The 16,853-nt window shown below is 45.0% G+C and overlaps 1 protein-coding gene across 4 annotated transcripts in view; it reads right to left on the reverse strand.

Annotated features, from left to right (window-relative positions):
* LOC132996839 (R3H domain-containing protein 1-like) overlaps nt 1–16,853 on the reverse strand; it is a 38,400-nt gene that overhangs the window by 18,187 nt on the left and 3,360 nt on the right. For all 4 annotated transcript variants that reach the window (XM_061067203.1, XM_061067201.1, XM_061067200.1 and 1 more), the window contains exons 2-4: nt 11,954–12,113; nt 7,511–7,709; nt 1,438–1,561 (exon numbers count right to left, since the gene is read on the reverse strand). In XM_061067203.1, the coding sequence (XP_060923186.1) occupies nt 1,438–1,561; nt 7,511–7,669 (283 nt within the window). In that variant the 5' untranslated portion in view covers nt 7,670–7,709; nt 11,954–12,113. The remainder of the gene's footprint in view (nt 1–1,437; nt 1,562–7,510; nt 7,710–11,953; nt 12,114–16,853) is intronic.

The raw sequence follows: 16,853 nt of genomic DNA on the forward strand, positions 1-16,853 counted from the left end.
CTACCAGTGTGAACAAAATGTACAGAAACCAGTATGTAGCTGCCATTTTGGTCATTGTTTCCGGTAAATGCTCATTACACAAAGCTACAGTGGGCGAAGGGAAATCATTAATTTCCAAATGCTCCTTATTGCAGCGTATTGAGTGTGGACAGGGCGTAAAGAAGGAATCTTCATGAGCTCAAACCCCCTGATTTATCGAGCAGCTCCTCATCTGAACCCTCTCAATATGGTTTCCTCTCCATGAATAATAAAGAACTGTTCCGCCTCGTTAACTCCCCCGAATTAATGATAAACTGCAAATGAAACGCCCGTTATGAATATTGATATGCAAATCAGGCAGCTTGTCATTCAGCTCTTTGTGAGTGACGAAATAAAAGTCACGGTACACTTCGGTCAAAAGGGAAACTTCACAATGCGACCAATACGCGGAAGGAAAAGAGAGAAAGAAGTGTGGCAGCTTGAATCGGCAGCAGTGAGTTCTGAAGTGGACGAGTGAGGACGTTGACACCGGAAGAAAAAACATGTTCCCGTGTGCCAAACAGAAGAATAGGAGCCGTCAGTGGGAGTCGGGAGACGCCGGCGCTCACTCCCCTTCTGTGGGTGTCTGCTTTCTATAATTGGAGGCTGCCTCATCAGGAGTGTTGCTCCACAGAGGGAAGCAGACACCTTTCTGCGCCTGTGGGAATCTGTATAATTGCTTCACACCTTGAGCTTGTCGCAATTAACTGAATCACGCCAATTATCGGCCCATAATGAGATATCATTTCAAATGGAGAAGTGCTTTTGGTCAAACTGGAGGGCACGGCGCCAGAGGAGAGAAAAAAAAATGTTTAGGATCGGATTTTCCTCGTGACAAGGTAAAGGATGTAATTATTAGAAGGCTGTAATTTGGCTGAGTGACATGGATTGTATGATAAGTATCATTAAAGCATTTGGCTCCATTTCCACACTTTGCCATCAGATACCCTGTCACCATGATATAATGGATTATATGTATTACATTAACCGTGCACGCCGCAATTTCCTACATATGAATTCCAAATTCTGGATGTAGGAAAAGCACATGCTCCCATCCAGCTGCTTTTTGGGAATAAGCAATGTTTATAAATGAGGCCCCAGGTGCTTGTGATGTAAAGAAAGCTGAGGTGTTAATGGAAATATTTCAGCTCCCGTCCCCGCAGAAGTAATCAGTTTCGGTCTCATCAGGACTTTATGAAAGATTTTAACCGTAAAAATCAAACCAAACTTTTATAAAATAGATTTAAATACATCTTTCACTGAAGGTTCAAGGACGTGAATATGTTTAAATGCATCAGAATGAGAAGTCAAGGTTACGATATGCAGGGAAAATTCTAATATAGCTAAGATGAAACCCCAAAAAATCTACATGTATTCTGGAGATGAATCGTGCACCGTGGGTTTAATTTCATTTCTCACCTCTCGACAGCCTTTTCCTCTGCGTTTTCTCAGGTTTGTCCACCTTGTCACAGACGTCCTCTTTCTCGGCTTGGTCCTGCGTTCCTCGTTCTTCCTTTTCAAAGGGCTGGAGAAGGAATCCATCCTGTTTGAGGAGGGGAAATATAACCAATTTAAAAAGCGCACGTTTGGTGGAATGTGTGAATTTAACCAGGTCTGACAGTGTCAGCATGTTTGAGGCGTCAAAAGATAAACGTCACCCAGGACTCTTCTGATCAATGAGCAGGCGTAAGATATTAATTTAGAAAGGAGGTATTTTAATATGAGGCATTTCATTCTCCATGATCTTGCCTGAGGTTCGAGGTTAATTAGAGAATAGCTCTCAAAAAAGAGGCCACTGTAAGACACCTAATAAACTCTCCTGGTTTATCTTCGAAAACCTGTTTCCTGCCTGGCAATAATGCGCCTGCGTCCATTAATTCCAAATCACTATGGCAATTAATCTGCCAGATTAGCTTGTTTTTATTAAGCCACCTGAATAATACATGAATCGGAGCCTGAAATCAACAACACAGCACATTTTCATTCGATAAAACTTCATCAGAAATGAGGAGTTTCACTGTAATCCCAAACAAAACTTTAAAATAAGGAAATATATTCGGGTCTGGGTTATGCTTTGAGAAATCTATTAAAATTGGCCTGAGTTTACTCCAGTCGTACGCCTCCTCCACCAAAAACACACACACACACACACTGACACACACACACACACCCGCGCACACACGATTCAGAGTAGGATCTGATTTGCTTTTCAGGCGGCTCCACAAAGCCTGAAAAGGAAAGCTGAATAGAGGAGAGGGGTTGCCGGTGCACGGTAAGTGGATTAAACACAACTCTGGAAAGCTAACATCAGAGAGAGAGCGTGTGTGAGTGTGTGTGTGTGTGTGTGTGTTAAGAGAGAGAAGTGAATGAATGAAGGCGTGAGAGAAGGGGGTGACCCAGTGGTTGGGAGAGCAGCTCAGAGCCAAGAAAGGTCACGAGTTTGATCCCGGTAACAGCTGCGGAGCCAGATAATGAGACGCTACGTTCTCCTTCATTTTAAGACGCGGTGATTATATGTGAAAATGTAATATGCTAATGAGAAGCGAGACTGACTAATTGCCTGAGCGAGCCTGGGAGAAAGTGAAAATGTGTCTAGGATTGCGTGTTTTGGAAGTGACAGCGACTTTGTATCTATATATATATGTGTGTGTGTGTGTGTTAAGTTGTGTTTTTCAAAGCAAAAGACCCCCCCCCCCCCCGGTTCTCCTGGCATGAAGCGGTGATGTTTGCTACTTAATGCCACCCTCGGCGTCACGTGGACGCCGCCCGGTTGATGTGCAGCTGTTGCGAGCCGCCTCATTTGTTTCCTGACATCCATTTACCTTCGGATAAAAGAAGAACAGCGGGAAAATGATGGCCTTCTGAATACGTAATGAATGTGCTGTCAGTCTGAAACAAAAAGTGCGCTGTGTAGTCAGACACCCGCGACTATCGGGCCGTTGATTCAAGCTGACAGCCAGGCGTGCATTGTGAGGATGGTGCTGGATGTGGAGATGCACCACCTTTAGAACCACACAGGCCTTTCTCCTCGTATTTTGACAGAGGCGACAATGGTGTAAAATGGTGAACAACGGGAAATGTTTCGATTTGACTGGGAATCTGTGATCTCGCAGCTGCATGTGCACTCCACTAATGCGTTTTCCCCCCCCTCCTCTTCCTTTATTGCTTTACCTCATCCCCTCTAGGTTAGTTTGCCGCAGAAGGAGTCTCGACTGCGGGCCCAATAACAGTAGCGGGGGAAATATCAGGAGTATTCAATTAGAGCGCTCCACAGCTCTCTGTAGCTGACGTGTGGAAATTGTAATTTCCTGGACATGATTGATGGCAGTAATACAAGACGTCGTGTGAGTGCAGACGATGCGAGACTGTTGTGGGAATAACACCCGCCCTCTGGTTATGGCGCCCGGTGCTGACTGGCTGAAACGCCGGGAACAGACTCACCTGTGTGTGTGCGTGTGTGTGTGTGTGTGTGTGTGGGTGAAAGCATGCCGGGAGCTGTGCAGAGTGGCATGTAATGGACTAAGTTTGATCGGCAAGGGGGGGGGGGGGCTTTGTCCGGACATTCGGTGTAAAGAGAAGAGTTGAATTAGCAGAGTAACGACCGGCTCGCCGTCGGCGCTCCACGCCTTCTGTTTTGATGATGGTGATGTTTTCATCAGGCGGTCGCAGCCGGGTATTTAATCATAGCTGTCAGACGAAGGACACTAATCAAGCATCAGAGGTCTACCTGCTCGGTTATAATGAGCTGGAAGGGAGAACTGATCCAGGGTCAGCACAACAGTGCGCTGCATGTGGGCCTGAGCTTTACAAATCTAGCTGAGTTGTCGGAGAAGCAGCTACTTCACACTGGGCTCGATGAGACGAAGGTAAATTGAAGAAAAAGAAAAATCTACTAAATATTAACAGAGTGTGGTTTCAACTAGAGAGGTGCCAGTATCAAATATACAAAAAAATATATTCAAACTTTTAAGAAAAACTTCCTTCGACATGATTCCCTTAGACTTAGAAATCTAACCCCATCTCCAATGTGAATGCACTCTGGGTATTTACGGAGACCGTTTACCTGCGGTGCTGCTGAAGGCTCAGGAATAGGGCAAGGGAAGGACTCTTCACACACTGCCAGGCTCCGCACCAGCTTGAGCCTGGTGTTGGACTAAGGGGGGGGGGTGCAGGTAGGTGGGTAAAGTTAAGACCATGCACACACTCGCACAACTGCATCAATATCATCACGCATCACAGTGACAAGCCAAAGTAAAAAAAAAGAGAAAACAGACAGCGAGCACAATCGGGTCTTGCAAGCAAAAATCATACAGATTCGATATATTTCACATTTTCGCTGACAAATCTTGTTCCACAGAGCTTTTCGCCGCTGAGATGTAGATCTGCAGATTCTCTCCGATAACTTGATCAGAACAATCTTAAGTCAAAGAAACGGAGTAAGCGTTTTCACATCTGATCCTCGTCGTGTTTTTTCAACAGCAATGCAGCAAGCACACAGGATACGTCCGTTTCAAACTATCTCTGTTCTCAGGCGCAGCTCAAGACGTCAGACTTCACTTAATGGCGTCTCAATATATTGTACTGGAGGATGTTTATACATCCGCAGCAATGTGTACGATGACAACTTGCTTGACAGGAAACACAGGTACAACAACTTCCAACTCAATCCAAGCAAACAACGCAATCCAAGTGCACAAGAGACGCGTTCGGAGCGTCCTCGCACGGCATGCATTTTTCGAGCGTACCGTACCTTAGAGTACTTCACAGGCTGTCCATAGGAAGGGGAGGGGTGCAGGGAAGAAGTGCACAGGAAAAAACAAATCAAACAAACCACAGAAGTTTGGAAGGGGAAATGAGGATTGAAACTTTTTTGAAAAAAGTGGAGAAGTTTGAATTAAATATGACTGGCCTACATTTTGTGCATTCACGCACTACCAGCTCTGCAAAAGAGCAGAAAACAATTCAAGACTGTGACAAGAAAAAAAAAACATCATCCCGAACTGCCTGCGTTTTAATGTTTGTTCCTAAAGTGAAACATTTTAGAGGCATTGATCTGGCAAAAAAAATAAAAGAAAGAAAGAAAATCCTCTTTGCAGCTTGAAATCTCAAGTTGAACATTTACAATTTCCTGGGAGCATGAATTAATTTCTGCAGAGCATATGGCACTGAAGCGGTGGCACTATAGGGCCACTTTCTCTCCCTCTCCATCCCTCTCTCTCTCTCTCTCTCTCTCTCTCTCTCTCTCTCTCTCTCACACGGAGCCGAAAAACAAAAGCCAGACATTTGGCTGCAAGCGCGTCAGGTCAGTTCTATGTGCAGATCCCGGCTCCATTTAGCTGTCATGTGAATCAGACCCAGGCGCTGGGGGTGAGATGCAGAGAGCAGAGAGAAACCAGCCGCCCAACAGTGTGTGAGACAGCTCGGTGCCTCAGCGCTTTACGCACTAGTGGCTTTGTGTGTGTGTGTGTGTGTGTGTGTGTGTGTGTGTGTTGTGTCCGTATAAACAGAAGGTCTCTCAGTAAGTGTGCACAGAGGAGGGAGGGGGACCTGGCAATTGTAACAGAGCCCAGTCCTCTGATTCCTAATCCCAACATGTATCCACACACACACTCATGCACACAGAACTCCGTCCTTCCCACCTGTCCTCTAAAAATCAAAAGGACAACCCCTCCCCTCCCTCATTGAGCTTGAGGGCCAAATAACGCCTATAAAAAAAAAACTGAAACGGACCAGTGCTCGCCCATCTCCAGCGCCTGTGACCTGCCGCGCCCCTTTTCTGTAGCAGGTAATGTGGATGTGGCGGTGGGGGGAGAGGACTGGGACCGCTACACCGGCTAATTGAGTGGCGTGGGGCCGGTGGGGAATGAACAATGCCGGCAGGAGATAAAGGAATGGGAGAAAGGGGGGAAGAGGGAAAGGGCTGAAGTCAGCAGAAGTAGGGCAGCCAGCAGCCACCTGTCCTGCTGCAGAGGACGGAGCTGGAGGCAGATGGTGGCAAAGTCACCCAGTCTTTGTAACCCCCCTCCTTTCTCCTCTGTCGGAATGCTGTTCTGCGTCCCCCTGTTCCTTCTCCTCACTCCCTACCTCCTCCCTTTCTCCCACAATGAGTGGTCCAGGCGTTTAGCCGTCGCTGGTACGCAGAGCGGCGGAATTAGATTCACTTCCACTGCGGTGAAAAAAAATTACGATCAGAAAGGTCAGCTGCTTCAGAGCCGACGGCATATGTCGGCATATCCCATGGACCCGGTCTAATCATGCCAGGGTGCGTTTGAGGAGAAGGAGCAGAATGAGTGGTAGGTAGTTAGCCTTCATCTGGAGAGGTCACAAGAAACACCACAGGGGGCTCGGACATAAACTACGTCAATTAAAAGGTGAGAGTTGAGCTGGTAGTGAAAACTATATATTTTTTGTCTTGAGAATAATGATAAATGGAGGAGAAATCAATCTTAATTCTTAGGTTTCCTTTTGCTCCTCTTGACATTTTCTCCAACACCATCATGCTCCTCTGCCTCCCTCCTCCTCACCAAACTCTCCACTCATCCCTCCCTCCCGCGTCCCCTCCTCTCTCGACTCCCCCATGCTGGTGTCATTCTGTTCCCCCGGGCTAGCGCAGACACAGGAAGTCGGTCGATAAGCCAGGATTTGGGCTCCAGATTATCTGCTTGCCTGGCTCCCTCGCTCCGCCTGCCTCCAACCACGAGGCCAGATTGGCCTGAATCCTATTTTAAGGCCGCGGCTAAACAGACAATCCTTTTCCTTTCCTGGACTTTTGTTTCCTTGACCACACTCGAGGAATTGTTTTGCCACTTTTGCTTTTTTTTTTTTTAGCGTCCATTCCTCTGTGGCCACAAACCAGTCTGCACAGGCTTTGCTTTAAAAAAGGCAAATTAACAAGTGAATATTTTCTGTGGTCCCCAAGCACATTTGTTGCAGTGACATAGTGACCTAATTAATTAGCAATTTATCTGAGAGTGATCTCAGCTGTCCAGGATCCCCAGTAGAGTACTGCCTAAATGTCTCCCATGGAGGATACATGAGATTCACACGACCAGATGATTTTTACAACAGCAGCGTTGAGCCTCTCTCTCTCTCTCTCTCTCTCTTGCTGACTGACCTTGAGGGAAAGTAAAGTCGTGCAACACATTATTATTTCAGTCTGTGCACACTCTCTACTTTTCAGGAATAATTTTGCCCGCTGAAGCAGCCGGGAGAATCATCTCCAGTGCTGCAGGTGACAGGAGCTCCCGGAGGCAGTTTGTGTTTGACGCTGACTGTTACTGAATCTTCATGGAGACGAGTTTGGAGAAAAAGTGAAATTATTTGCTAAAGTGTCGACTGTCCTCGGCCCCGGGGTTCGGTCAGGCTGCTGACATCTGGAACCAGACACTTGCTTTAACAAAAGTGCCCGATCACTCTGGCCGGTGGGACAAGGAACTGTCTTCAGAGGGAACATGAATCTCATTGGGTCACAGGAGACGTGGCTGTTTCTTACCTGAACGTCCCTCTTACTGTTGCTGCCCTGCTCATCACTGAGGCTCTGGCTCGGGTCTGAAACCTCAGACTTGGCGGCGTTGTCGTTTGGAGACGACGCCGGGTCGGTGGCCTCGGAAACCTTCGTCGCTTCACTGTCGGCGGTATCGGACATTCTCATTGCAAAGTCTTACTGGGAGGTGCTGGCGAGTAGAGAGAACCTGAAAGGAAGGGGTATGTCTGTAAGGGGCCATGTTCTTGGAAGAAGAAGTTTGAAACTGCTCTTGAATCTGAAAATACTGAGTGATACAGTACAAATATGACAAAGATATTTTTTATTGAAAAACCATGTCAGAATACACAAGTTGCATTTAATTTATTTTTCAGCTGTAATCCTGTAAATACAAGCATCACATTGCACATTTTCATAGAGTGAATCAGATTTATTGTTTCAGAAATACCACAACTTAACAACAAGCAAATTATTGTTGCAAATTCAGAATTAAGAGATAGGCACGAGTTAAAAACAAATGTAAAAGCAGCTTTCTGTGAGTTCACAATTAAAATAACAGACGTGGAGGCATCATCATCATCATCTTCATGTTTCTTCTCCTTGACGCTGTGACAGAGGGAAATGTTCAGAATTATGCACTTTTCTTATAAGAATTGCGTATTAATTATTGCGTATTAATTAACAATGTGGCCCATATTTTTGAAAGTGGGTGTATCTATGTGGTTGGCATTAAGGTGATAAAAATAGTAAATACATTGATTTTTTAACTGATAATGCAAAAGTAATAAATGAAACTTACTTGCTCTTCGTTTGGCTTGAGGAGTGTTAAACATCTGCACGCATCCACCCACTGCATTATGGGTATTATTTTGAGAGAGGAAGCTATAATACTGCAGGAGTAAAGACAGTGGGTTTGCCTCGAGTAAAGATACGAATTTCCCAAAGAGCAGCCGAGCAAATATGTTTGTGTCGCACATGACAAGTGTCTGAGACTCTGTTGTTTACCTTCATCCCTTAAGAGCCGAGACACGGAGCAGGAGTCGCTGTCTTTAAAAAACAGGTTCAACTAATAACATCAATAATGGCTCCATATGTAAATAGGATTCGGCCATTAATAGAGAACAAGGCAGCAGTAATGCAACCCTGTCTGTGGTCGTCAGTCACTGGTTCTCTTTCACAGCTCTGCAGCTGTTCAGAGACACAATGGACGTGACTGGACAGGACGCAGCAGGACGGTTTGCTCCTATGAGATTTAACAGATTTAGATTACAGTCTTCCTTTCCACTCCTACTCAGAATTTATTCATTTTGGATTTAACGTCACTTGGTATTAAACTGGTGTAAAATATGATTAAATTGTGTTTTCATTTAATTAACGTCCCAAAAGAGACCCCTTTCTTTCTTTTTAATTCCTGGAACAAAATTAAATCATAGCTAAAATCCTCAGTGTATAAGTCGTAAACTTTAATTCTGCTGAATAAAAGGAATAGTTTCCAAAATGAAAATAACTTCAAGTTGTTACTGATCGTGTAACATGATTTGCTCTGCACCTATGGCCTGTCGGAGGAATTATCTGTGTAATACTGTGACCTCCCTGTGTTGAAGTCGTGCTGATATGCCCTCATTATGCAGTTAGGCCCCATGCAGTGAAACACACACACACACACAGACACACACAGACACACACAAGGAGGGAGGGCAGACATCTGGTACATGAGAGCTATGATTAATAGGTTAATTAGAAACGGGCTCATCGAATTCACTTTGTACATCAAAAACTGGATCCGCACACGACAGCGCCTCCTCCAGTGTGTACGTGACCGGCTGCGTGTGCGTCTCAGCCCTCGCCAATCAGCCGGGCCTCGACCTACTCGCCCGCCAGTCATCAGAGTCGTTTTCCTATCTGATCGCCGAGCCGCAAAGTGGCCGGCTGAGACTCGATTGTTTATCTCCGTCCCAAAAGAGCTGAGACGGCGAGCGGGAGGCGCTCTCTTTAAAGAGGTGGCATCCAATTCCTCTGTGTCAGAGCAATTGACTTTGAGTGAGTTCCGCTGCCTGGCAAATGGACCGCTCAGCCAATGCTGCGTGGAGCTCAGAGGTTAGCGCCGACGTAGCTTGGCGGTGGCGAGTCAGATGTTGAATTTCAATGACCTGTCAGAGGTTTGACAAAAGCAACACCAGCTGCTGCTTTACATTATTTTTACATTCTGAAAGAAAACAGCTTAATACTCCAGAGTGCCGCGCACGCCTCGGAATATTTAGTGTCTGTCGCTGACATTTTGATGAGTGAAGTCTCTTGAGTCACTCGCTTGAAGATTTGCAATATTGGACAGATATTTTCAAGAGCCATGCTGGTGATGGATAGCTATTTTCTCCCTCACCGAATCATTCATTCTTCCAAACACATTTTATCATGAGACTGGAGTGTTGGACTGCATTTGGCTCCAGACTTTGATGCATTCGAGTTCCACCGTCTCATCTCTCAAGGCTGAGGTAATTGCACTGTGTGCCTGTTTGGAATCCCTGATGTTTTGCCTGCATAAGTAATATGGATCATCATTTGATCCTTACTGTTACATTAAAGAAACGTCTGAGAATTCAGGGGAAGCAAATTGGTCCCTTATGAGACGGGAATCAGAGAGCAGCATATATTTCCTAAACACATACTATATATATATATATATATATATATATATATATATATATATATATATATATATATATATATATATATATATTGTGATATTATGGATTATAAGTGATGATCAGAAGAGGCTGCAGGAGGGAAACTTTAACTTGAGCCACAACCATTTGTTTTGCAGCATAACTGACAGATCTGAATTAATTCCCCCTTTCCCCCACTCCACAGGTTAATAAAGACACCGACTTATTTCATTTTAACACTGCATTAAACAATTCCATTTGGGTCGAGAGTAGGGATGGGGGGAAAAATCGATTCAGTTACAAATCGCGATTCTTGTGAATGACGATTTTAAATCGATATGCTGCCTCCCAAATCGATTTTTTAAAAATTTAATTTTCTTTTTTTTTTTTTTTTAAACATATTTATTGGTTTATACGGGGGGATATATGGGGGGAGCAACATCACCCCAGAGCATGTTGACCAGCTCTTGTTTTTGCATAAGAATCTAAAACACACCCAAGCACTAGCTTTGCATCGCCTACATGCAAACAACAATAGCCTACTTTCAAAGTTTAGATTTTAAGTAAACTTTTATTCATTCTATTTAATTTACCTTTTATTTATTGTTTAAAAGTAGCCTAAGTGGCATACATTTCTTAATCTGTCAGTGTGCAGTTTACAGGGGCTATACAATAATAGGGCACATTTTTATTTATTTTCTCTATTGGCTGCCCGGCAGTCATTAAGTTAATGTTAATATTTGAAATAAAACTTGTAAAGCTCTAAGTGAATTTGACTGTGTTGTATTTGAAGGTATGATTCAACATTTTTCCATGGTCCAATATTTAAAAAAATAAATAAATAACCAAAAGAAATCCCAGGAAACCGTAATATCGAAACGCAATACTTACAGAATCGCAATACATATCGTATCGCCAGCTAAGTATCGTGATAGTATCGTCGATTCCCGTCCCTAGTCGAGAGTGTGTTAATGTTCAACCTTTCCATGATTCAATCGTGCAAATATTAACGTTTTATATGGTTCATTAATATACTTTATTTATATTTAGGAAGACACCAGTTGGCAGAATTCTGAAAAACAAACACTTTTGACTGATGTCATTTTGAAAAACTGAAACACTTTTAAATTGGTGTGTTTGGTTTCCTTAAGCTGAAAAATACCATCAGATACAATGAGGGAACGTCTGAGACAGAACACGTGTGATTAAATAGGACAGTACATCATATTTTATATAATGACCAAACATGTATATTTACTCAGAGTTCTCACAAATAGGAAACTCAATCACAGTTTATGACAATGTGAGATGTTCTTAATATGAAATAATGAATATTGTACCGTAACACAGCAATAGAAATTATTATTAAAATATTATGAAGCCCAATTTCTATTTAGTTGCGTTTCTATCCACCAGTTTTCATGTGCAAAAACATTTGTGTGTGTGAAACTGAAACGCACTAGAATGTCACTCGAACCTCTAGTGAAGAGATGGGATATAAAACATCCGACCTGTGAGATGAGCAAACTGTGACCTTCTTCAAATAAAGACATGAAACCAAAAAGGGAGGTCACACTTTTATCATGTTTTCCACCTTTTGAGATTTGCCTGGGGATCTGTTAACTTTGCTTTCTATCTACTGTGTCCCCTTCATCTGCAAAAGGTTTAACGACACCAATTAGACGACTACTTCCTAACAGCAGTGGATGGAAATACACAATTTCCCATTAAAATGTCTCCTAGGAGATTATCACATTCCCTAAATATTCTCATCAAACGGTGGACGTACTTGATTGGAAGCCAGTGGTGGTTGTGGCGAAGGAGGATGTAGCTGGTGAAGTCGATGAGGCTGGGCCTATCGTTGCCATCCGAGACTTCTCTGGCCATGTCTGCTTCAGCTGCTCTGAACAGCGACCGGGGCCTCCGACACCCTCATGACCCCTGCTGACCTGTGGATGAAAGAGGCACGGGGTTAGCGCTGCGGCGTCCGGGGTGACAGAGGTCGCAGGTTTTGAAGCGCCCCCGACACGGAGGTCGCACACGGATTGACAGCAGTCGGGATGTCAGCAACTCTGAAATACTTGTGTGAGTCGGAGTAAAAAAACTGTAAAAGTGGGGCGAGTGTGTATTCCTGGGCCTGTGCGTGCCGATGTGCCATAAATAATGGATGAGCGCAGGGATGGGAGCGGGCGGAGGCAACAGGAGAAGGCACCCCTACCAACCTCGTCAAAACCAGGCATTAGGAATTCAGAGAGCAGCGGGGGGAAGATAGCACTTCTCAGCCGAAAATCCGCTGCCATTTGGTGCCACACAAATTTCAGATCGTCTAGTGTGCAATCTCTGCTGTCCTGCAATCTGCTTTATAGCTTGACTACAGGGTGACACTGGCTGCGCCGGGCGGACAAATGGAAACACCGGCAACAAAAAGAGCTGCAGATAAATAGTCATATTGTTGGGAGGAAAGGTGACAATCAGATATTTTCTGTGCACTTCCCTACTCTGTCGAATGAAAACTACAATTGGTTACCAACCTCTTCTGTATTGTGAAGTTATGCTTGTAGTTGCCAAATGAGGCAGCTAAATATCAGATTAGGGCAGAAAGTAATGATTTTTTTTTTCAATAATACAGCGTGATCTCAGATTGTTTACTCCATTAATTCATTGATTTTTTTGATCTATAAAATGTCAGAAAACCGTGAAAAGCCCATTTAAAATCCCTGGAGCCCGAGTTGATCTGAAACCTCTTGTTTTGTTCGACGAGCAGTTTAAACCCAAAAGATAATTAGTTTACGAAGCTATAAAAACACAGAAGAGCTCAAAATCCTCTCAACTGAGAAGCTTGAACCAGTTGAGGGAAATGGGGAATAAAAGTTGAAAGTTGCTGATTCATTCTCTGACAAACAACCTATCAATGACGATCTCAAGCATCGGATCACTTAATACTGTTTATTCTCCTCCATCAAACCCGGGGTCCAGGCTTCTCACTGTCTCCCTACTTCTGTCTCCCCCTCTAATCTCCCGACTCAGTCAGCGGGCGAGGTGCCACGCTGACTCTGGCACCCGACGGTGCCAAGGCCTGGCTGCTGCTCCCAACATGGTCTTGGTGCGACCACCCTCCCCCCCCCGCCCCCACCCCCTAGTGCCAGGCAAAAAAGGTCAAGTGGAATCCCTGCTCGCTTCATAATCTCCTTTCTCACGACACCTCCAGTCGCAGCCAGAGCTGACTGCAGACTGAGAGGATGATGATGATGATGATGATGATGGGTGGGAGAGACGTGCCGAGGAACAGTCGCCATTTGGTGCATTGCTTTTGTTCGGCTGCCTCACAGAACCCCGGAGTGTTAACGCTTAACCAGGGAGATAAACAGAGATTACAAAATCCGATTGGCCTCTTAGCAAATCTGTGAGGAGCATTTCTCCTTGGCTTCGGCAAACGGTCGAGTGATGCCCCGGGCTTGATCCATTCACCGAGATTACATCTGGAGAGTGTGAAAAACGAGTGAATGCAGTTTGTCGCCGGATAATCTGACAATGTATTTTTCTCATCTTACGACAGAATCACCTCCCTCCTCAGAATCTGTCTCCTCTTGTTATGAGATGCTCTTATCGTCACCACTTTGCTCTTTTCTCACCTCTTATCTCGTTTTGAATGCAGCCTGAGCTTTTTACATCTTTGTTCATGTGTGACAGGAGGACTATCATCTCTGTGCGGCGGCTCGAGGTATTTGCCCTCTTTGCTCCTGGTCGAAGGCACAAGTGTTGCCATTTCCTGCCGCAAGTGCAAGCTAAATGTCTGAAATGGGAAAAATGTGTGTAATTTAGTGCCGCTCCTGCAGCTATCACACAGATGCACACGCACACACACACACGAGCAGAGTGTAAAAGTTGCTCTGACAGCAGTGCGGCTGAGTCTGGCCGTGGGCGCTCCAGGTTTTATGACCAGAGCTGCTGAGCGGACAGTCAACCGCGGCTTAGCTGGCTGGCTTCAGGACTTCACACTGAGCCTGTGTGTGTGTGTGTGTGTGTGTGTATAGCATAGTGTAGACTGTCCAATGAATGCTAACGGTGCAAACAATGCCTACCCCCCTCCCAAAAAAATTGTTTTGACAGACACAGAGACACAGAGACGTCCCCCTCTGACTGATGCTCAACAGCCTCTCACACACCCTACATCCACAAAAGGCGCAGCAGCGAACTCGTAGTTCCGCGCCGTCTGCCTGTGCGTATTGTGCTGTGGCTGACGGGGAGTGGTTCATTGGTATTACAGTCGCCGCAGAGCGCAGCCACCTTAAAGAGGCTCCCTCAGGCATCGTTCAGTGTCACACCGCCTCTTCACACCAGCTTTATCGCCGTGCTCCATGGCATAGAAGCACAAACACGTACACATCAGACTTTAGCATTTGCACACAATAAAAAAAAAAGATGTATATACAAATGTATTCAAATGACACATATGCTCACTAAGATGACAAATGTATTAATTAATTGCATTCAATTAGCAGAATAAAGACCCCAATAAATTCGGAATACTCTAAAATTCATTAAGGTTGTTGCAGTAGCCCTTCAGGCACACAAACAAGTGTCTGCACATTAATTCTTGGTGGAAACAAATTCTTATAAAACCCCCCCACAGCGGCACGAGTCATTACGGTGGTCGTCGACTGAGCAGAGCTAATCATACACCGGGCTCTTAGAGGACCACTCTCACAGACAATTATGTTTGATGGCAAGCTAATGAGAAATTTCTCAGTCATTGTGAAGCGCACAGGAGCCTGCTGCTGATGACACACACAAAACACACACACACACACACTTTTATTCCTCTTCATACAAGCACAAACACACACCTGCCTCTCTCTCATCCTCACTGAAGCTGACCTTTCCCTCCCACACCTCTGCTCTGTGGTGTTCTGCTCGGCGCTGCGTGGATCAGGGCTCTTGTCTCGGTTATAACCAGCTCAACTGGAGGTGAAGGACCCTCACTCCCTCCCTCTATCTGCTGCTCTCTCCCCGGCTGTGCTCCTGACAGAGCGAGGAGACGAGTCAAACGCGGGGTGGAGAGGGAACGAGCCGTCACCTTCACAAGCTCCTGAGTGATCACAAAGAAAATCCACCCATGATTTGCCAGCGTCTGAGCAAAGAGGGAAAAAAATATAATAAAAAAAAAAAGGAAAGAAGTGGAGGAATCTTTCTTCATGCAGGCGCAGCTCGGGTGTTGGGGAATCATTCAGGCTTTATTGCAGCTGATGAGCTTTCGCAAGTGTCACATAAAAAAAGGACAACGGCAGGAGCGGCGCCAAACATCTGGGATATTGTCTGCCGAGATGTTGAATACTAAACAGAGCTCTGCTCGCTACCGTGAGACAAAAGCACCGACACAAACACAAAAGGTTCTGCCATGTCTGTGGGTTACAGCTTTGTGTCGCCGGCTTGCCAATTACCAGGCATTCTTAGTTTCTACAAACGCAGGAAAGGCTGCCAAACATTTTATGGCAACGAAATTGATTTCTGACTTGCACACGCACCCAGAAAAAAGACAGATTTAGGGGAAGCCAGCCTCAGCAGAGTGCAGGACGTGCACCCGGGGCAAATAAAATCAAGCATCAGATAAACTGTTAAATAGCTTGCTAACACTGGTTCACATTTGTGCTCCTGCAATAAAATTGATTTCCGGGTTTTGCTTAACTGAGTTACTAATCTCCCATTTTCTAGCCGTTTCCGCTAATTGCAAAGCAAGAGAGGCACTGACAGGGGAGCGATATAATTGCACCAGGAAAACGATTAGTGCAAAGCCTATGAAATTATATCACTTTCATACACTGCTCGCCTCAATTTCAGGGCGACTGAGGCGGTGTCAGTTTAAGGAACCGCCTGTAATAGCTCAGATGGAATTAACAGAAAAAACATAAACAGGCACAAATGAGCCTCTAATTGCGCTGCTCTCTGCCTCCAGGTCACATAAGGCAGTGAGACTGTGGTGCGGCGCCGCAGAAGCGCACCCAGCCAGCATTAATAAATTAAATTCAGGGCAGAGCATGTAGGTAATCCATTACCTATCCCATAGGACAGCTTCCAGGGGAATATCAATCTAGGCAATTAGAGGAGAAACAATAAACACAGAAAACTAACATGCAAGTCTAGCAGTTTTAATCTACGCAGCCTTTTGAGAGAGGAATAACTCAAAAAGTCAGCCAGAGTCATTAAAAGTCAATTTGCACACAACACCTGCAGAATAAACAGAGAGAGCCGGGGAGACGGAGGATGAGCTTGGCTGGAGAACAATGCGGAGCAGAGCCTCTTATTGGCTGATCTCGGTTAATTATCCTCCTAATGAAAGCAGAAGCAGCTCTGGCAAACTGGAGGGGAGATTTTGAAAAAAAAAAAGAAGCTCTGGCTGGGCTCAGTGAGTAGCACGGCACTGACAGCACACCACATCTCACGCTGGGCTTAGTTTAACAAGCCAAAGGAAAAGACGACACACTTGCTGACTGACTTGCTACCATGCGAGGATAAAAAGAAACAGAAATCTGCCGCCGCTTCTCTTGTCACTTCTGAAGCAGCCGTGAACAGAACAAGTGTTCACTTTGTGTGGCGACAAACAGCAGAAACAACAGCTTTAAAGAACAGAGACAATGTTCAAAAACACAAAATAGAAACATTAATGGGAAATCAATAACCAGAAAAAAGGC

This window comes from Limanda limanda, chromosome 23 (assembly GCF_963576545.1).
Source record: "Limanda limanda chromosome 23, fLimLim1.1, whole genome shotgun sequence".
Lineage (NCBI taxonomy): Eukaryota > Metazoa > Chordata > Actinopteri > Pleuronectiformes > Pleuronectidae > Limanda > Limanda limanda.